Here is a 23134-nt window from a genome sequence, read left to right as displayed (position 1 = left end):
CCCGTTTCGCAACGATGATCTCATTTTGTCTTGTGTTATAAATCCAGCGCACCCTTTGCCGTTACAGCACTTGCACTTTCACCATTTCCTTAAAGCCTAAACTCACTCTCACTAGGAATCCACACAGGAAGGTTAAATACTGAACAGAATAATCTCTCGGTAGCTCAAGAAAGGATCAATACAAAAGATGCGTAATCGTACGTTCAACAACATTTCACTTCTTATTTTAATATTAAGAAAATAAAATCAAACTTCTTATCTACTGGCAGCCTTTATTTACCTTCACTGCAGAGAGAACCAACAACTTTTTAATGTGCTGTTGATGCTGTTTCCTGTTAGTATAATAATAATTTTATTGTCCTCTTTCGCTGATTAACTTCAGTTGATTGTAGAGCTGCAACAATTAGTCCACTGACTCACAGAAAAAGAATCGGTGACTATTTTCATTATTCGTTTAATCATTTTCAGCAAAACTGACCAGATTTGCTGGTTTCAGCTTCTCGGGTGTGATGATTTGAAGCTTTTCTGTGTAATACATCATAATAAACTGAATTTCTTTGGGTTTTGGACTGTTGGTCAGACAAAACAAGACATCTGACCTCTAGGAGATTATTATTCTCACTATTTTCTGGTGTTTTACAAATAAAACGATTCATCGATTAATCACAAAAAGCATCAGCAGATTAATCAATAAAGGAAATAATTGTTAGTTGCAGCCCTCGTTGGCTGTACTTTGCTGTTCTTATTATCACTATTAAGTCACCATCAATGAAACATGTCGCTTCCTGCACATGTGTGTCACATTAAAAGTCTTCCAGAGGCTCAAAGGGCACGATCTCTCGCTTTTCTGGAGGGCTTTTAATGTGAAACATCTGCAGGAAGTGTCTGTGGCAGTTTAACATTGAATGAAAGAACAGGAAATTAAAAACTACTGGAGTTAATTAGTGATTGACAACATCGTTTCTGTACGTCAACACAAGGTTTCCAGTTAACATGACGGTTTCTGAGACTCAGAGTGTGTTTCAGTGTTTCTTACTCTCAGTCTTGTCTTTCAGCGGCTTGCTGCTCTTGTCCGGCGTGTTGTTGCTGCCGTTACTGTCGCCGCTCTCCGGAGGTTTGTGGAGGCCGTTGGTCACGCAGGGCGGCGGCTTGGAGCTGCGGCTCCAACCTGCCGGCTCTGAACACGACCATCGCACCAGGTCCTCCACCCGCACCACCATCTTCCTGGACACCGCCAGAACCTCATCCTGAACAAACACACAGAGAGATTCAGTCCATTTTATTATTATTATCATTATTATTATTAATCAAGACTTTGTAGGTTTTCAGTTTTTATGTGAATATTTAACAAACATTTATTCAAGTATTTTGTGTTTGCTGTAGTTTTGAATTTGTCGGAAAAACTCTAAACCAGCCCTCCTCTCACTTCCTGTCAGCTCTCTACTTTCTTAACTCCCAGAAAACTTTCATTAAATCAAATTTTATCACACTGCACTGTAGCTGCACCAAGTGTTTATCCTCCTGTTTTATGTCTTATTCTACTCTAGCTGATTTTTATTTTGTAATTAACTCTTTAAAAAGTTTATAATGTATTTTTCCTGCCTTTTATGTTTCATGTGAAGCACTCTGAATTGCCCTGTTGTTGAAAGGTGTACAAATAAACTTGCCTTACTTTCTAAATTAAATTTTAAAAAAAAGAACCATTTAGCAAGTCACTGTGAAAAGACGCCCCAAAAAACTAGATTTTTTTTGTTACATGAATATTTTACAGTGTTTTAAAACAAGACCAAGAGTCTACAGCCATGCTTGCAGATGCAGCATGCTAACATGCTAACAACAACAATGGTAACGTGCTGACGTTTAGCATGTTCACCATCTTAGGTCAGATGATGGGAACGTTGTCATTTTGCAGGGTTCTGATCATAAACTTAAGTATTGGACAAATTACATATTTTAACCAGATGATGGAGCTAGAAGAGAGGTTAAAGTATCGCCAAAGTTATTAAAATTCATCCTGATTGGAACAAGAATATCCGCACCAAATTCTGTACCAATCCATCAGCAGAGTATTAGAGATATTTCACAGGAAAGAAGTACAAACTTTAACCTGCTGGTGGCGTCAGATGAAAAGTCAGGACATCACTTAAGTCTTTAGGTTAGGGTTAGTTTAGGGTTAGTTTAGGGTTGGGGTACCACGAACATCTGAACACAGTTTCATAGCAGTCCAACTGATCGTTGAGATACTTCAGTTTGGATCAAAGCTGTGATTAGTTTGGTACCTTTAATAAAATACTACAAAAATGAAGTGTATTCCAAATATTCATCATGCAGAAAAAAGCTAAATGCTAACATTAGCACGGCCACATGGTAACAATGACAAGTGCAAATAGCTTCCCTGTCAACAGAGCTACAAGAGTCATATGCTCAAGTCTGCGTGGGTCCATGTGGTCATAATTTGGGTCACATTTGTGAACACAGCCACGTATGCAGACACTGAATAAAGTAAAAACAGAACCATTGTTTGTGTCCGTATTGAAGGTATAATGTTTACCATGTTTACTCTCCTAATTTAGCATGTTAGGATGCTAAAATCTGCTAATTAGCATTGAACACAGTAGTACGCTGAGGCTGGGAATGTTGTATATTTTTCCAGGTGTGAGGTTAACGAATTAGATGTTGAAATTTTGATATAAAGTCACAGAAGTTTATAGGATTCATCGTCAGAGGAACATGAATGTCTGTGCAAGATTTTGTGTTAATCTGTCACGTAGATGTTGAGATATTTCATAGAATAAACGGAAACTTTGACCAGGTGGCAGCGCTAAAGAAAAAGTCAGGGGATCAACAAAGTCAGAGGGATTCATCCAATATTTGTCTAGATAATTTTGTCTGGACCAATGTTGCTTTCACACACTGCTAAAAACAATATTCATACACTATATTCACATAAATCATGCCAACAGGCGGATATGTCATAAAATGTGCACTACTGCTGTTATTTATTCTTCATTTTAATCATTTTAATGCATATTGTGTCTACTGTGTCCAGTTTTCATCAGATTTTAATGCTGTTTTCATGATTTCTGTCCTGTAAAAGTTTGTTTGCTCCTCCCTCGCCTGCTCCACCTGTTCAACTATCACCTGATGATTCATATTCAAGCATGTGCAGGTAAAAAAAAAAAAAAAAAAAAAAAAAAAAAAAAAAAACAACACGGAGTTGAATGTGTGCCAAATTCCTAGCAGCAGAAAATGTCTTCATTGGTTTGCGGATGAAGTCTTAACGTGAAGGCACAAAAGGAACCTGCAGTGTGTGACAGATAAGACGGCGGCCACTCAGATAAGGGTTTTTTTATACTGCAGGCAGCTCCTGTGTGCTGGTGGCTCAACATAACTCAACTCCAGCTTTGAAAAAATATTTCCCACCATTTAACCTCCAAAAAGTCCTTTAATATTAAGATTTTCAAAGATTATAGCATTTTTTTTTTAAAAAAAGGGTATGGTGATTTAAGACTTTGGTCTTTTGTCAAAACTGCAGGGAATATTTGTCTTCCGGTATGATTACATAATATTTCACTAATTAACTAAGTGACTTTGGGGTAAAAGGTCACTTGATGAGCTCATGTCTCAAATAAATAACATTTCCACCCATTAAGATTATTATTTCTATAATATCTTTCTCCTTGAATCTTCCACTTGTTATTTTAAATGTGCTTTGTGACTTTACCTCATTTTGAACTTAAAGAAACTTTGAGAAACTGCTTAATTTTTGACCACAGTTTATCTCTTAAGACACGTTGATCTTGACATTTAATATAAGTTTTAGAGCCACAGCGCTCTGTGACACTGATATGTGATGCAACATTAAAAAACCAAAGAGGAAGTTGATGAGAAATACTCCTGACAGAGCTGATTTCATGCATCTGTAGCAATTTACAATACCTTACACAAAATTGTGCACAGTTGCTAAGTGAGGAACGAATCAGGAATGACTTGATAATTGATGAATCATTAAAAGGAACTTCCCTAATATTTCCCAACAGAGGAGTATATAGTAGATCATTGTGAATTACTAGAGAACAGACTGGAAATACTTTATTAAAGGGAGGGTCAGTAATTCTGCAGACTGTTCAATAGACTTTTTGTCAAATTCAGCGCTGAAAAAACTGGCAAATTGCAGTTGTACTACACAAGTTTTCTCTTCTTTTTCCTATTTGTATTTCTTTGTGTGTAAAATGTGACTGAATCTGAAATCAAATACAAACCAAGACAGGACAGCAGGAGATATTTACTGAGGATTTCCGGCCCTTCTGTAGCAGGTTTACAGTGAAACTGCATCTGTCTTTATTTAGATAAAGGACTTGACGTTTTACACCAGTAGAAAGGATTAAAGCAGAACCAAAAACTGCATGTTTGGTCTCAAGCAAAATGTATTTTAAAGGACGGGTTCACAATTTTTCAAGTCTTTCTCAAAACAATAGTACGATACGATACCATTTTATTATCAGCTTACACTGAAATTCATTTGTGTTCTTAAAGGTATAATATGTAATTATTCCACATTAAAATGTCTAAAAACAATTAGACCTATGTTATATATGTTGTTGAGTTGTGTATTTTCAAACCCAGAGAAATCTGTAATTTAATCAAAGTAACGGACCGTTTCATTTGGTCGCATGTCAATGGCGTCATAACTCCTCTACCGAAGAGTAAACACGCACAAGATGCATACGGCGGCGCTGTGTTTGTCCGCTACAATGGCGTCTACCGAAGAGTAACTTACACACATACAAGATAATACATCAGCATTGTGGTTGTTCCACAATAACTGTTATAAATTGACTTTTATTCAGTTTTAAGCCACATTTTCATGATAAATTTAGGTCACTTTTAATTATATCTTTTAGCCAGAAGAAGGATTTTAGTCATTGGACGTCTGGATCTTAAGTTATCAGAGAAATAAACTGGACAAACATTAGCAGCAGCTCGGCTAACAGTCCCTCCAGGAAGTCCGGTGGTCGCCGTACATCGTCGGAGAAACACTGATTTTTTTTTTTTTTTAGGTTAAACAGCTTTATTCAGTGTTTTTACCTGTAATCACCGGGTCCGTTTGTTCTGGAGAGGAGGAGACCTCTGCGGGTAAAAACATCCTGAATGATGAACACTGGAGTAATCCTATCCCGGTGAAGCTGGTTAGTTAACAACGAAGACAACAACTCCCATGATCCCTTGCTACTTCACACCGTCATCACGCTCTGTCTGTTGTTATTGTTTTGATTGAGACCCCTAGCGGCTGAAATTACATGTTGTGCGTTTAAGCAGTTTAAGAGGTTGACACACAATTAAACATACAGTTACTCTCTCTGCATGTTTTATGTTGTGCTGTTATAGTTTTTACATTCATCTGTCTTGTTGAAAGTGTTAAAACGGCTTTTGTGATCTTTGTTTCTGAGGTCGTTCACGTTGTCTACTCTCATATTTTAATTCAGCTCCAACATGTACGGATGGATTTGAGAAGTTGACTTTTGGAGTAAAGAAGGAGAAAAATAAGTGAAATCTTGCTACTATAGTTTGTTTACGTTGCCTGGAGGAGCCGGAGGAAACTTCCTGAAGCTGACCAATCAGAGCAGAGTGGGCTCATCAGGGGGCGGGGCCTTAAAGAGACAGGAGCTAAAACGGCCTGTTTCAGACAGAGGCTGAACTGAGGGGCTGCATAAAGGACCAGTAGAAGATAAATAAGGAGTTTTTAACTGTAAATCATGCAAAGATATTCAAGTAGAGCCCCAGAATATAAACACAGACCTGTAAATATGTGTGTTATGTCCTCTTTAAGTTACCATCAGATTAATGTAAAGAGGTGCAGCTCTGAAAGGAGCTTAAATAGCTACTAAACCTGATTTATCACTGCAGACTGAGCACTGCAGCAAAGAAGGAAAAAAAAAAAAAAGCAGGTATAAAATCTACCAATTCAAATATTTTCCAGACTCACAGCAACTCCAGTTCAGAGTGACATGATATAAGTAAGCAATAAAAAACTGAAGTGGGTCTGTTACGTATATATTTTTAATCCATTTACGGAAATAATCTGGTCAAAGGAGTTTGTAACGTTTTATTTGAAATGTGGGATGAATGTATGCTTCCAGTTTCAAGCTTTCATTCCGACTTTATTTTGTGCTTCGATCTATATCCCTGAGTGAAGTCTTGTTGCTTTAACTTTCTCTCAAAACAAACAGTATATGACATGTGTACAGTGTGAAAGACTGAGTCACAGTTTACAGTGTAAAGCTGAGGGTTTCCTCCCATTCCAGTTTGTCAGCTGTGATCCTGTTCAGTCTTTGAGGCAGAGACACCGGAGCCCAACCCCCCCCTCCACCCCCACCTCCCCTGGGCTGCAGCCAGGTGGGAGTTCCTCACATTCCTGCCCCCACAGCAGCAAGGTGTGAGATCATTAGCACAGAAAAAGGCAGAGGAGTGTTTTTTGTTTTTTTTTTACACAAAGCAGCTCCGCAGGAATCAGGACTTAACATATTTAAAGTATTCTGAACTCTAGTGAAGCGTTACCCTCTTAAAACTCCCCCTCAACTTTTACATGCTGATCTCTCGTCTTCAAGTCATTTTTATTTTAAAGTCCTGACGGTAATCTGGCGACTTTGGACCTGGAATATTTCAGCAACACGAGTCTGAACTGAACGAGCTGCATTAACATAAAAACTGCAGCAGTTTAGAATAAACATGGAGAGGCTGAATGTACGTCTTTGTTCAATTTTCTTAAAAACATTCTAACATTTACGTCACCTGATTATCATCTGTTACGCACAAAGACAACAAAACCTGTTCAATAAGACAAGAAACTGTGAACGAGACGCCGTCAGACACGTTTATAAAACTATTATTTTGTGTGAACAAAAAAATAAAAATAAAAATAAAACTACGATAATAAATCAGACCGACAGTCTCCCTCATTATATATGGTATTTCATTTATACTTCTGTATTAAGCTGTAGCTGATGTTAATGATGTTAACATCTGTTCTCAACTGTTAAGATTTGATGCTTTTCTCTGTTTTATATCAGTGTAAATTTAATATTTTTGCAAGCTATTTGAGTACGTCACCTCGGGCTTCAAGGGAATTATTAAAGATTTTTTTTTTTATCATCTTCTGATATTTTATAGACAGCATGTTTAATAGATTAACTGAGAAATAATCTGTAGATTCAGTGATAATGAACAAGTGTTTTTAAGTAGATAAAGGGAGTTAAATTCTAAGACGCCGTTTTCAAGACAACAACAACAACAACACGCGTCCACAGCAGGAGTTTCAGCGTTTCTGCAAATATTTCCGTCCAAATTAAAACGTCAAAACAGGTAATTCTCCTACTGGGCATGTGCAGAGGACGGACGAGCGAGTCGGCAGATCGGTGGCAGACGGCTACGTTTAAATCTAAGCGAGTTATAAAAGTATGATTGTTGTTATCGTCGTGTTTCTTCTTCTTCTTCTACTTCCAATATAATGCTGCGTTAATGCCTCCCACCTGTTTTGTCAGCGACAGAGGAACAGAACGGAGAAAGAAAAAAACGTGTTTAGCGGTTTGGACGGCTTAGTGTGGACGCGGTCAACACTGAGATCGACAGCATGAGATCTGAAGTTATTGTTGTTGAAGAAAAGTTTGTTTCCTCCAGGCAGTCGGACAACTGAGTGCAGATAAACAGACATCACCTGCACAACTGCATTTAAATGACAATATTTACACAATTCCACTTTAAAAACACTTTTTTCTTGTTTTTTTTTTGTCCTTTTGTTCCTTTCTGCTTTATTATTAGCTTAAAAACATTTCACTGCCATTATTTACAGAGACATATTTGACGTGTATGTGACCAAAAAAAACACCTTGAGCTTTATAAAATGACTTAAAGCTCATAATTACGGCTGCAACTAACGATTATTTGCATTATCAATTAATCTGTGGACCGCTTTCTCGTTTAAATCGATGAAAAATGTTGATCGTTGTCTCTCGAAGCCCGAGACGACGTCCTCAAATGTCTTGTTTTGTCCACAACACAAAGATGTTCAGTTTATTGTCACAGAGGACTAAAGAAACCAAAAAAAATATTCACATCTGAGAAGCTGGAATCAGAGAATTTGTTTTCTTTAAAAATGACTCCAAATGATTTATTGATTATCAGAATAGTTGGTGATTTATTTAATAACTGGCAACTATTAATCACTGCAGCTCCAGTCATAATGATTTTAAAGCTTCAGTGAACACATTCAGCTGATTAAGTGACAGATCTGATCGTAAAGCGCTTTAAAAGGCTTTCAGATAACACTTCATAACTTTCTCAGGAATATTTTTTTTTTAAAAAAAAAAGGGGTAATGATTCCTGTAAAAACTACTTTCAGAAGGCTCGTTTTTTCCACCAGGAAAAATTAATCCTCTATATAGAAACATCCACAGTGGAATATCAAAGTTCAAAATGTGGAAAATTTGGTTTGAGACGAGTCATAGGATTTACATTTGGGTAATACATTAGTCTCACTCCCAGAGGGGATTTTCATGTGAAGGCTGAGCTGCAGGCTGCATGTGAACCGTGTTAATCAAAAACACTCAGAGGAAGAAGAAGCAGACACATCTGATGCTTCTTTTGCATCTAATTTTTTTTCTTTTTAAAGAGACGAGAGATTTTTTTTTTTTTTTTAAATTAAGCAGATCAACAAATGATAATCAAGGCCGCAGAGAGCTGAGATGTAAAATACTGTGACGTCACTGTTGAGAAGAAAAATGAGATAAAGACGCTTTCTGTCGACGAAGAGAGAGAGAGAGAGACTGTTAACCTGTTTAGATTCTTGGCTAAAGATGTTTGGATAAAAAAAGGAGTCAGTGTTCCTGTGACAAGGATATTAATAGATGTTCTTAAAGCATTCCCCAGATTATATTAGGACGAGGAGTCGCTCTCATACCAGTCTACAGGAGTTACAGCCGGACATGACTTATTTTTCATGCTTCACACTGTGTGTGTGTATATATATATATATATATATATATATAGTAGTTTGTTTTTTGGCTTATATTTGCTTTGCATGTGTGTTTTTCCACTTGCTGCTGTGACGTCTTCGATTACAATTCATGGGATCAATAAAGTTTATCTAATAAAAGATGAATGCTGCAGTTAAACTGTAAACCACTCAGACAAATATATAAAAATAAGAAATACAAGTTGTTGTTTTTTTTTTTTTAACTTTTATGCTATATTTTATATTCTTTTTTAAAGTAATAAAAAAAAAAAAAATTTAATATACAGTCACAGTAACACGCTCAATACAAGAGTAAAATTAAAGCAACAAAAATATGTTTTCCAAAAAGAAATATAACAAAAAAAAAGGATAAAAAGATCAAAATAAACTATTAATTTCATCTCAGGATAAAGCTGAGCACATAAAAGTGTTTTTTATTGTTTGTGAAGGCCTCCGCGTAAAAATCTAATCATTTTTTTCAAAATAAAAAAAAGCATCTGTTGGAAAATAAGGTGGAATTCTTGTCTTTAAGAATCAGTTTTCTTCTTCTAGTAGCTGATTGTTTATGAGAAGGAAGTGATAAAATGTCCTCAGAGCATCCGAAAATAACCGACTCTGTGAGGAGGAAGTTTAGTTCTTTCACATACGCTGGAGCCAGTCACAAATAATTCAGCTTAGTTTAACATTCAACTGAGATTTAAGGTGAGAACAGATGGTAAGAGACGCAAAATTAAATATTAATTACACTAAAATAAATAAATTTACCAATGTATAATAGTAAAAAAATGCAGTAGAAACATATTTAGAAGAATGAACAAATAACTGAAATGTGAAGATGAAAACCATGAAGCCAGCGGCTCCTGTGACCTTTGACCCACCTCTCCGTGCTCCCTGGTCCGGCCCTTCGGTGTGTCTTCAGGCAGGAAGTAGAGTCTGGCGCTGGCCAGCAGGTGTCGCTGTGTCTGGTCTTCCCACAGTAAGGTCACCTGCACATGAAGAAGAAAAACACCCGACTGTTAGATACTTTGAAACCTTCTAGATGATAAAATAACATCTGTAACCTTGAATAAACACACCGTTTCACATTCTCTTAAGTCTAATATTAACACACCGACAGGCTCATAATGACAATGTTAATAATGTCACCGTTTTTGTTTAGCATGCTAATATATGCTAATTAGCACTGAACACAGAGTACAGCTGATGGAAATGTCATTAAATATTAAGCATTAATCAAACTACTGGATAAACGGAAATTCTATCCTGATGGTGGATCTAGAGGAAGGATCATCAGAGTTATTACAATTATTATCCTGAAGGGAATATAAACTAAATCACACAGCACTGCCATCCATAGAGCTGCTATCATAATGGCTAAAAAGAGAAAACTTTTAAATGTTGTTGTGTTTTAAATGTCAACCTGGAAGTGGAGATACAGCGAAAAAAAATAACAGTAAAGAAGAAGGAAACGACCGGAGAGGAAAATGTCTGAGAGAAAGGAGAACATGATGTCCACGAAAGGGTAGAAAGGACTCCTGGAACCGGGCTCGGTCCCAGCAGGTCGACGGGTCGGGAGTTAAAGACGACGTCATGTGAGTGTGAATGAGACTGACGTGGAACAGATTGTGCAGGTTTGGAGGTCAGACGTGATTCGTGGCTGAGTCACTAGGAGACGTTTCAACATCCGGAGGGTTTTATTTGCTTTTATTCATTCATTCATATAAAAAGGAGATTGACTGAGTACACAGGCTGCAACACCTGACTCACCTTCAGTCACACCTGCTTCTACTGCTGAGAGATTTAAACCAATCAGCAGCTCCGTGGGTTCAGAGTCATTGTTTTGTGTTCGACTTACTAGGTAAATGCAGATTTAACGGATGTAGTACTTCAACCAGTCAGTGCTGCTGATAGACGCTATTCTCCCACAATGCAATGCACAAAAGGAAATGCAGGAGCTACTCACAGCTGCATTAAAACAAATTGTGGATGGTGGTGCCCCTGTGTTAATTCTTCATTTATCTCTTGTTATAAACCAAATATATGTCAAAAAAAAAAAAAAAAAAATCAGAGTTAAGAGTATTTTAACATCAAAATCCCTCTTTTCTCTTCCTGTAAAATAGTTTCAAATGTTTGATGACTCATCCTGCACTCAGGAGTAGCAAACCAAACCGGTCATATATAAAAACAACATTTCACCGTTTGTGGGTCGTAGCAGCTAACCGAGCAACATGGAGACAGATAGGAAGAGATGTGTGTTTGTATGTTTTCATTACCAGAACTCTCTGCAGCTCCGTATCGCACTAAACTCTGTAAGCCCCGCCCACTTATAGTGGTCCAATCAAATGCAAGGGACTTGATTTATATCCTTCTTGTAACTAGATACCGCTCAAATATTCCGTTTCGCTGGGAAATACGTCACAGTATCGAAGCTAAAGACGCTCTAACTTCCGTCCGACTCAAGCCGGGATTCCTCCGGGCGCGTGTGCGCCGCGTTCGGGCTCCGACGCGGTTTTCCTCCGTCCTCTGCACAGAGCCCTATTCCACCGGGAGCGTGGCAGAAGCGGAGCGTCTTCACTGCGGGGAAGGCTTCCGCCGTTTAAAGTCAGTTGCACTCCTACTACAGTAATTACAGCAGCCTGGTCAAAGCTGATAAAGTGCCTTAAGGCTACCGTAATTACTGCAGTAGCAGGGCAACTAAACTGCCCAATTTTGTTAACTTGCTCAGCTTTTGTTGATTTGGTCATTTTCCTTGATTATTGTGCTTCTGCTGTGGTTAAGTAGGCTACGTCTGTTTTAATTGCGTTTATTGTTGATATACAACCAGGAGTCTGCACGGGGTGTTTTATTTTGAAAATTGACCGGATGCTCAATGCTGTTTCTGTGTCTGACTTCCTGCCCAGCTCGATCTGCTCTGTGCTGCTTCACGCGGCCTCCGTAAAAAATTTAGCACAGCGGAGTGGAGAGCCGCTTCTGGGACGCTTCTGAAACGCGCTGCGGTGCGCCCGGTGGAATCGGATACATTGACTAGAGTAGAGCAATCAGCTCCGGCAGCCGCATCGGAGTCTGAACGCGGCGCACACATGCCCGGTGGAATTAAGGGGTGAGGCTCAGCTTGTCAAGTCACCTGTTTCAACAGCCAATCAGACTGCAGCGAAGTCAGCTGGTTGAAATGGCAGAATTTAAGACGGAGGAAAGAGAGGCTCGCCTCATCAACAGCTGCGTCTGTATGACACACGCCTTAAATTTTGTAATTTGCAATAAAAGTGCAATCCAAATACTTGACCCTCTCCGTTTGTTTGTTTTTTAAATGTTTTCGCAGTTTCATCAATACTAGAACTGCAACTGTAGCAAGTTAACTCACTATCCTTACTCATATCTTAAGACATGACAAAGTATCCAGCTACAAAAAAATCCTGAGAAGTCTGCAGTTAGCTGTGTTTGCTATGGAAACGATACACCGTCTAGTCCAGTCTCATTGGTGTAAACTGGCTCGTCTTCTTCTCGCGAATCTTTGCTCTAAACTGGCCTTTAAGAAGCTGGAACTGAACTTTCAACATTTTGTACCACGTAAAACTCCTCATGGAGGCTACAAGAGAAGTCAGTAGGATTTATCATCTGGGGAACGTGAATATCTGTACAAAATTACATGGAAATCCAAAGACCATGTAAAGACCTCAGGTATATAAGAACACATATAAGAAAGTCATCTGAATATTGTGGGCTGATGGCCTGAGTGTAAAGTGATTTTTTTTTTTTTTTAAAGATAGAAGAAAACTTTGGTGTTTGGTGGCTGTTTGTATTTTATTTCCTCACTGCTGTCATCTGAGCAAATACATCACATCCTTCCATCACTAATCAGCCATTGTCAATACAACACCATCAACCTAAATACAACGTGTCCTTACTTTTTCAGCATGTGACCTGAATTTGCTAAATTTAGCCTTGCTGTGGGACGTAGACTCAATAAAACATACTGTTATAAGTCTTCTATAGCTGGAGTGAGCAGCTAGGAGAGAGGGAGGGAGCGAGACCCATTTAGATCTACAGACCGTCAGACCGGTTTAGTTAAAGGAGCACTAAGTTCAGTTGACTTGTCATGATTAGTGCTGCTCAACCTGTGGAAACAGCTTGTCGTGCAACATATAAAACAGCCTCTTGACTTTAATTTCTCAAAAGAACTTCAGTGCAAAGTCAAGAGGTTGTGATATATAAATTCCTGCACATGCTCAGTGGCGTCTGCCTTACAAAGAACTACTCTCCGGAGACTGAAAATGTGATCGCTGTTATTAGTCTTTGGAGCTGTTTCTAAACAAACTAGCACGACCAAACTCTTCATGATGAAGGAACATGTGACCCAGTGCAGCCGTGTGACTCATTGATGTGGTTTTAATAGCTTTTGGACAAAGTGGAGGTCTAGGAATAAGATATATCAGGCTGTGAATACACACACAATACTTGTAAGTAGATCAGTTCATTGTTAGTTTGGCTCCAAATATGAGATTTGTTGACAATAAGAAAATATAAAGAAAATTGCCAGACATATCCTTTAATGTTGCCAATTTGCCAAAATGTAAACAATTATCAGCTAAAAACTGCTCCAGAAAATTAATCTGTAACTACTTTGATAATCGTTTTAGTGATTTTTTTAAGCAAAAAATGTCTCAAACATGAGGATTTTATGCATTTTGTTAATAGTACATGACAGTAAACTCAGTTTTCTTGGTTTTTGGACTGTCGGTCAGACAAAACATGGTATTTGAAGGTGTCACCTATGAAATTCTGACATTTTAAAGACGAAACGATTAACCAACTGTTGGAAAAATACTGAGAATAATTGTTAGTCGTATCCCTAAACGGAGCTCTAAGAAGATTACTGATACTTGTACTGAAGCGACATCACAGCAGTCCATTTGATGAGCTTTAATGGAGTCTTTCTCTCCCGATGGTTTTGTTTGTTTGTGTTGTCATATCGGTAAGTAGGGTCTATAAGTTGGTTGGGTAGCATCTATCAGATTAGCAACAACATGTTTAACTTCCTTCATTTTCACACACAAGTCAAATCTCACACTGAGCTGATAAACAGCAGCAGAAGAACATACGATGACATCGCTCCAGATGGGATTTAAATAACGGAAGGAGCTGTGAGTCAGTCGTTGCAGCTGTAATTATTATTTGGAGGGGGGTGAAGGGGTGAAAAATGACCCAGATATGCGCTCCAATTGGATTAAAATCACCAGCAGGTAATGTTAAACTGACCCCACCTCCCCCGCAGGCATAAATCCCGTCTGAATGAGGGGTTTAGTTGTAGAAACCTGCAGTTCTCTCAGTCACGGGCCTCAATGGCACATGACAGAGGGACAAAATGACAGTCACCTGATCGGGATATCTCACCTCAGCAATGCACACGGGATCCTGCGGTCCACAGCGGATGAAGTAAAACTCCCCGAGCCTCCAGACCTGGACGGGGCCGTCGGGTTGACTTCTGCTGCTCACCGACTTGTAGAAGGCGTAGCTGCCTCGCTGGCAGGAGGGAGCACCCAACCACTGACAAGAGGAAGACAAGAGCACCGATGAGGAGGAGTTAATGGTCTCTGCGTGAATCAAGAGGCACCTGTGGCATTTACACCATCAGGGTTTGGCGTTTATTAAGGTCTGCAGGGCGATCACAGAACAGACTTTTTTTTACTCCTATAACCTTCTTCAGGAGAGAGAAATAATCTCACTGGTTGAGTTAAATCTCAGAAGGAAGATCCAAAGCAGCAAAGGTTCCTGAAAAAGTAACATTAGACTGAAGCCCAGTGGAAAAGAGGAAGAAACGAGGAAGCTGTAGCAGCAACAGAAATAAGAAACTCCAACCCAGCTGTTGTTCATTTCATCTGGTCCAACCTGACACTGAGCACAGTAGTCTGTTAGCAGGTTAGCATGTTGTTAACCTGCACATTTTACTATTAAAATGCTATTTTTTTTTAGCACAATAGTGAAAAACTCACAGAGCATTTTAGTGCAATTTTTACTTTCTGTCATTTTATTTGAGTGATGGCCTTCAAAGTGTGAAATTTATGCTGTTTACTACCCTAAAAAACTCCTACAAAAAGTATCATCCACAGCATGTACAGTATATTTCATCGATAGACAGAATATTATTTGAATTTTGATAATCAATTTATCGTTTACAGTCGTTTTTTTGGTTTCTTTAGTCCTCTGTGACTGAATATCTTTGGTTTGTTGGTCGGGACAAAATAAGACACCTGAGGACTTTGGGAAACACTGATCATCATTTTTCAACATTTTTTGATGTTTTATAGACCAAATGACCAAAACAAAAAAAAAGAAAATAAATCAGCAACTATTATGATAATCAATTTCAAGAAAAAAAATATCAAACATTTGATGGTTCCTGGTTGTAAAACATGAGAATTTGTCTTATATTTTTACTGACATTACTGACATTTTGGTGAGATATCTTTCTGAGGCCTTTTGGGTTTTTAAACCTCACCAGCACAACCCTTTTTTTTACTCCTTTCATAATTGTTTTTTTTATGTCTCATTTCTACTAATAATTAAAAATTAAAAAAGAAAAAAAAATTGTGAAACAAAACCATTATTCTGAAAAATAATCTGAATAATTGATTGTGAAAATAATCGTTAATTACACCCTTGAACACAGTTGTTAAAGATATTTCCTCTGGACCAAAGTGCTGAACAACAAACTGAGATATATTTTTTATGTTATGAGCAATTTAAGGAAATACTGGCCTATTTGTTTTAAAATCACAGCCTTCAAATAAGGAAAAAAGGGTTTTTTTGCATCAATACTTCAGAGACGTTAATGTTAAAATGCAAAATAAGGCAGCTACAGGATCATTTCACATTTCCCTGCATTTAAAAAAGGGGAAAATACCTAAATGATAAGAAGTAATAAATTAAAATCTAAATAAGTTTGCTTGGGTGTGTTCGAACCATGATTCCTGCAGAATCCACCTCTGGCGTAAACACCTCTGACGATAAAGTTGCACCATCTTGCAATAAGGCAGCGTTTTCACATGTTTTAACAGCAGTCGCAGCGGGATACTGTAATATATTAAACAACTCAGAGAGGAGGGGATGTTAAAAATTAACTCCTCTGTCTGTTTAGCATGGCAGAGGCATATCTGAAACTCCTGATACTGTCTCTAAATACTACACATACGTCTCGATTCATACACTGATATATAAGACATTTATTAACCCCTATGATCTGAATCGTCGTGCAGGTGTCTCAGTTCTTTTCTAGATAATCTTTGTTTAATTTCTGAGCCGACTCTGTGACAAACAGGCAGCTTCCTGTAATTATTAAACTACAACACGGTGGTCACGCTCCTCGTTTAGCTGATTTTCAAAAAGGTTATAAAGAAATAAATACATTATTATTATTGCGCTCTTTCACTTTCTGGAGGCCGCATGAAGAGGCTCGTTTCCAGAAAGCCGTCATAAAATCATCTGCTGTAGTTAATCATTCAGCATCTATAAATTATCGATATTTCTTATTCTGTGAGTTTGCTGTGACAGATTTTTCTAAATTAGCTAAAACTTAATGTTTTAACTGAGGCGTGTGCTGTGATTTGAGGTCTGATACTGAAGGGACGCTGAGAATGTGCACATTTATGCCAGAGAAGTCATGTGACTTCTTCCTCTCGGATCACATCAGAACGTCTCTCATCAGTGCTTTTATTTGGTTCATTTTGAACGTCTTTTTCCTGTTTGATAGAGGAACGGATGTGTTCTTATTCTCATGCCGAGCTGCCAACAGTGATGTGTGTCGGGGGTGGTCGCTAAGCTGCCCTCAATGACACAAACTAAACACTTCCTGCCAGTGCTTCAAAGTAAAAGCCATCATCAATCATCTTTAAGTGGGAAGCTTTTACTTTGAAGCAGCTACAGGAAGTTAACAGTGTTAACTTTCAGGAACAACAGATTTTTCTGCTTCTCTTGCTCTGCTGCAGTGCTTTGTCATGGCGATGTGTTGGGCTCAGGTTGATTCTCCCCTCAACCTGAACTCTTTGTAAAGCTTAAAGGGCTAATCCAACATTTTAACACATGAACACATGTATAATAATGTCTGGAGGAGCTTTGTCAAGTCTGACAAAACAACCTTGATGTTGTCATTTAAGTTATCTACATTAAACTCATGACAGAAAACTTGAAAACCTGCATTACACTCTGAGAGGTGCGGCTTTTGAGAGATGTGGGCGTTCACCAGGCAGGAAGGATTATATCGAGTTGCATTGTGGGAAATGTAGGATCCAGCATTTTTAAGAGTCTGACCCACATAAGGAACTAAAAGTCAGGAAATCTCAGCTTGTGTTGCTTCAATTTTTGGGGTTTGTTGTCAATTATTTATTGTATAAATACTGTAAGAGTCACAAAACAAAACACAAACAGACCTGAAGGGACTTACAGACACAAACTAGTACACAGCATATTATATTATATTATATTATATTATATTATATTATATTATATGGCATATTTATCATACAGATGGCTTGATATATCTCATCATGTATCCATATAGGTTCAAACATCTCTTAAACAACAACAGTCAAAATTCACACAATTTCAAGGATATTTTTCCCCCCATTAATTGTTTTTGTCTTCCAGTTTTATGAAATATTAAAATCACTGGAGTCCTCCTCAGTGGAGGTTTTGAGTGGCGCTATGGAGCAAAGTGTTTGAGTGTGAGTTCCCGTTTTGTTTGTATCTCGTGGACACAAACGAGAAACTAACACACAGGTGACGCCAACAGAAAGACCAAGACTCTTAATCAAGCAAACATGGTTGTAAAAATAATTTCTGCAGATGTTTTTATGAGGAAGGAAATGCAAAACAAGAACAGACAGTTACCTAAGTCCTTGTAAAAATGTTATCAACAACTGGACACTGAGAGAAACAGCAGACTTAAAACAAGAAATAAACTTAAACAAACATGAAACTTTGTTCATAAAGATGTTTTATAGTTCAGCCAAATGAAATCGTGACTCATCTGCTTACATAACTCTGACTAACCCTCAAAAAATTAGTCTTTTTTTTTTCTTTACCAGAACTGACGCTTGTGTGGTTTTATTATATTAAATTACATCTAAATTATGCTTCTTTACAAAGAGAAATTGGAAAAGAGGTATTTTAATAGCTGATGTAACAGCAGTACGACTTTTCTTCATCTGCTGTTAAACCATCAAACTTCATCACATGACAACAACACCTCCATTTTCATATTTTCAGTTTACACCTCTGTTTTATGCACAGATACAGAGACAGATGTTTTGACACCGTGGAGGATTTAGGGAGTCATAAAAGCGAAATGAGTCGCTTCATAATGTGTCCTTTTAAAAAAAAAAATAAATGAGCTAAACTCAGAGGAAACCTTCATTACATGAACATTATTCAACTCAGTGATCACAAAAGATGAGAAGAAAAAGGTCATTTAATTCTGCAAAAAGGAAAGTAATTAAATGTTGTAAAAGGTTTTGACAAAAAAGGTTCTTATCTCAGGGTCCAATTACTGGGTTTCAGAACTTTTTGAGGGTAAAACTACTGTTCTCAGAGTCAAGAGCGAACTTTCACGTTTTAAATGTTGCGTTTGGATGTAAATAAAATACAATCAGGAGCACAAACAGTTAACTGATTCAGTTAACAGAAAATGAATCACGTCGACTGCAAAACGGCAGAAAAAAAATGGTGAAATATGTCTGCTGCAATTTCCCGGAGATCGAGGTGACATCTTGATTAGTCATTTAAATCATTTATTGTTTCAAGGATACGGAGACGTCGCTTTGGGGTTCTGGTGAACGTTTTTCACCATTTTCTAATTATTTCATATGGACCGAAATGAAAAAATAAGTCAGATGAAATCGATAATGAAAATACCCTTTAGGTTGCAGCTCTGATATAATCAACATTTCAAAAATGATTATTCCATCTACAAGAATGTCAAATACCGTTTATGTTTAGTAGAGCTGCAACTAACAATTATTTTCTTCAGTTGTTTGATCTAGAAAATGTCAGAAAATGGTGAAAAATGTTCCCCAAAAACCAAATACGACATCCTCAAATGTCTTGTTTTGTCCACAAAACAAAGATGTTCAGTTTACTGTCACAGAGACTAAAGAAACCAGAAAATATTCACATTTAAGAAGCTGCAAAAAGAGAATTTGAGTATTTTTTCTGAAAAAAAATTACTCAAAATAGTTTTAGATGAATAGTCTGATTGACCATCGCTGATCAGTTTGCACTGTCCCTGTTAAATAAAACAATCAATTTCATTTTTAAAGAAAAAATACCAAATTTTGTGAATGAAATTGTGAAAAAAGTGAATACAATCTGTTTTTCTTCGTTGTTTATGATGTTAAACTGAATGACAGCTCAGAACTCAATTTAAAATGTCCCAAACTGTTTTCTGACAAACTGTAGACCAAGCGACTAACGGATTAATTGATAAAATAACGGAAGATTAATTGATAATGAAAATGATCATCAGTAGCAGCTGTGAAATACAGATAATACTGTAAGAATTCAAAAATGTTGCAGTAGTAGTTGTAAGTAGCTGGAAATTTCACTTGTGCACTTTAGTATTTAAAGAGATGAAATATTTAGCAGCTTAGTGTGTATTAATAAACCGTTAATGAAGTGAAAACTCTCCTGACCGCCGTCTCTCTCTAAGAGCAGGTTCCTCTTTTCCTCCCCAAAATGGTGGATGCGTCATTTGGCACAATAACGGCGACATAAATCTCACGTGCGGTTATTTAATCTGCGGCTCGGTTTACACGGAGCTTCCTGTGTGTTTGTACTCTGGATGTGAATCAAGGAGCACTTGATTCATCTCACCTCACGAGTAGCAAACGCTGGCCGTTTGTGGGTGTTTACACGGATGGCAGGAGCAATAAATCGAACGCACCTCAAGTGGTTTCATACATCTGAAAGCCAAGACTGTCACTGCTGCTGCTGCTGCTGCTGGGTGATTAAACCTGCAGCTTTGATTTCAGCGTTTTGTAAGAGGAAGTGTGAGGAGTCTCGGGTCTCTGACACCCAGACTAGTTTGAGGAAAAAAAATAAGACTTAAACATACCCAAGAAATAGAGGCAATCTTTCTAAAAGTCAAAGCCGTTTTGTTGCTTTAAGAGGTTTCAGTGAACCTGGTAGTCCCTCTCAGTTTTATTTTCACGAGAAATACTTTCTTTTTCTTATAATCTGTAGGTCCGTGACATAAATGATAATCTCTGTATGTGTCAGGAGGATGCTGAGCTGCCATTTTGGATCCTGAGCTGCAGCTTCAGTCAGCAGACTGACTGTTAATGTGCTCTGCTACAAACATTACTCAGATAAGTAACCACAAAATCCACCAACTGAGGCAACTTAAGCTCGCATTCTAAAAATGAAAGAATGTGGGGTTTTTTTAAACACAAACTGAGAGCATTTTTATTTAAAACGGTTAAATTATGAATATATAAAACCACCATTCAAATCAAGGTTACTGTTGTCATTTTTGATTTTAAGTTGCAGCAGATTGTGTTTTTTTTATTCACCAAAAACCTGCTGACATATTAACTGCAGCTCACGTCTGTGAAAAAGTTTCAGTTCAGTTTTTAGGTCAAGAATTAGTCTTTCAAAAATGCAAACTATTCTTTTAATCAATTAATTGTTTTAGTCATTTTTCAAGTGAAACTGCCAAACATTACGTACTTCATGCGTCTCTCAGTGGAGGATCTGTTGGTTTCCTTTGTCTCTCTGTTGTTTGAATCCAGCAGAAGGTTTTATTTGGCCTGTAAGAAACTATGATGGATGTTTTTACCATTTTCTAACAATTTATAGAGCAAATGATCCATTTTTTGTACAGACTAGTACAAATAAGTACAGATTTGTTGTGGAGCTGCAACTCACAATTATTTTCACGAAGAAAACTTTCTCTATTTGTTGGGTAATCGTTAGTCTATAAAATGTCAGCAAGTGAAAAATTTTCCATCATAATTTCCCAAAGTCCAATATAACATGTTTGAATGTTTGGTTTTCTCCAGCCAACAGTCCAAGATATTCAGTTTAGTATCATAAATAACGTCAAAGAAAACCAGCAAACATCCACAATTGAAAACTACTTTAAAAAAAGGACGATTTCACAATTTTATTTTATTTTTTTACATCTGTCATTTTTTACATCAAGAGTCACCTGCCTGAATGTAATGAGTAAAACTTGCTTCAATGTTCTTTATAGCATCAGATTCACTCTTTGTGTTTCCCTGTTGAGCTGCAGGTGGAAGTATAGTAACAAAAACAGGAACTTTGGTGCTAAAAAGACTGTAATGTTGAAAGATATCTACTTGATTTGACTCATTTGGTTGCTGTGGATTTTGTCCCCCGTCATTTATACTGAAAGTAATAGAAAACTGAAATTTGTTTCAGTTGTAAATACAGTCTCTGAAAGACCAGAAAGGACTGGAAGGTGCATGATGGAGTCACTATAAGACAACATGAGCGTTTTATTCTATATTTTTCTTGCTGTCAACACTTTTTGACTTTCCTAAAACAGTTTCAACACTGAACTGCAGTTTTTCGTTGTAGTTATTGTTTGTAATCGAACAAACAAACAAGGGAGGAAGTAGTGCTTTTGTTGGGGACTATTTTATACGGCGGATGAATCCACATTTGGAGCTCTGGTGTGTATTTCTGTCAGCAAGACGGAGTGTGTATGCGAGTGTGTTCATGGTGATGAAGGAACATGTCAGCCGGTGCGTTGGTGTGACTCACTGATGAGTTTTTAATAGTTTTTGATCAGCGGTGGAAAGTAAATAAGTACATTTACTCAAGTTTTGTAGGTACTTGTACTTTATTTGAGTATGTGATGCTACTTTATACTTCCGCATTTATTTGACAGCTTTAGTGAGGTTTCAGATGAAGATGTGACACGATGGATGATGTAACAAGCTTTTTAGATACACTCACCGACCACTTTATTAGGAACACTTGTTCAATCTGACACAACAGCTCCGCCATTAATTCTACATTTACGAAGCTTATACAGTTTCAGTTTTGGTTGACATTGTCAGAAAGGTGATAATTCTACTTTATGTTTATTATCGGGGTCGTAGCGGGAGGTGGAGTTTGTTATATTGAGTGGTGTACACGAGGTGGGCAAAATATTAGGAACACTTTAACTTAAGTAGGATTTTTACTACTTTTTTAGTACTTTTACTTAAGTAAAGGATCTGAATACTTCTGGTTTGTGGACAACAATGGAGGTCTACAGTACCGAGGAATACGATATATCGCAGATAATACTTGTTAGAAGATCAATTCATTGTTGTTTTTTTAATGGGATTTGTTGACAATAAGAAAAATATAGAATATCACCAGACTTCTCCTGTTTCATATCACTTATTAAAGATTTATCACGCCTCCTTTCTGTCAGAATATATTGAAACGATGTACTTTCAAGTTCATCCAATTACTCCTCCGAGCCTCGCAGTTGTATTTTTTTTAGATGATAAAAAAAAAAAAATCAAGGCGAAATGCACATATGTTGTTTTATGTACAACACAGCAGACATGAATATGCTTCAGTTGTGTGATATTGAATCCATCAGGCGGCCTCTGCTCCTCTGTGATCTCCTGTTTTGGAGCTGGAGGCTAAAAAAGACCGAATTACAAGAGCTTTACATGAAACACAATATGCAGACCCACAGCTGCAACTGACCCCAAAATATTGAACAAATATTTCTCACTGACAAAAACTCAAACGAGGCGGTTATTGAAGGAAATACTGATTATTTCCATTATTTAAACAATCTGCCATTTATATTTTCAATTAAATTGATTGATTCTTTTGCTATAAAATGTCAGAAAATAGTAAAAATGTCTTGTTTGGTCCAAAAAACAAAGATTTAGTTTAGAGATGCAAAGATTAGTCGCCTAGTTTAATAATTGATTCATCATTTATGTCATTTTACAAGCAAAAAAAGACCCAAAAGTCTCTAATTCCAGCTTCTCAAATATAATCTGCTGCTTTCTTCTATCTTCTAGGTCTTCCTATAATACTAACATGAAGGTATTTTGGTTGAAACTGTGTAATCTGTCCTGTTTTCTGCTTTGTGCTTGT

The 23134-nt window shown here is 37.3% G+C and overlaps 1 protein-coding gene across 1 annotated transcript in view; it reads right to left on the bottom strand.

Annotated features, from left to right (window-relative positions):
* Positions 1–23134, bottom strand: part of zgc:77151 (uncharacterized protein LOC337153 homolog) — a 44394-nt gene that overhangs the window by 13971 nt on the left and 7289 nt on the right. Inside the window, exons 2-4 of the mRNA XM_044370398.1 lie at positions 14402–14554; positions 9889–9996; positions 1037–1247 (exon numbers count right to left, since the gene is read on the bottom strand). Of these exons, the coding sequence (XP_044226333.1) occupies positions 1037–1247; positions 9889–9996; positions 14402–14554 (472 nt within the window). The remainder of the gene's footprint in view (positions 1–1036; positions 1248–9888; positions 9997–14401; positions 14555–23134) is intronic.

Source organism: Thunnus albacares, chromosome 13 (assembly GCF_914725855.1).
Source record: "Thunnus albacares chromosome 13, fThuAlb1.1, whole genome shotgun sequence".
Classification (NCBI taxonomy): domain Eukaryota; kingdom Metazoa; phylum Chordata; class Actinopteri; order Scombriformes; family Scombridae; genus Thunnus; species Thunnus albacares.
Note: the sequence above shows the minus strand (reverse complement) of the source record. Positions and strands in the feature narration are given on the sequence as shown.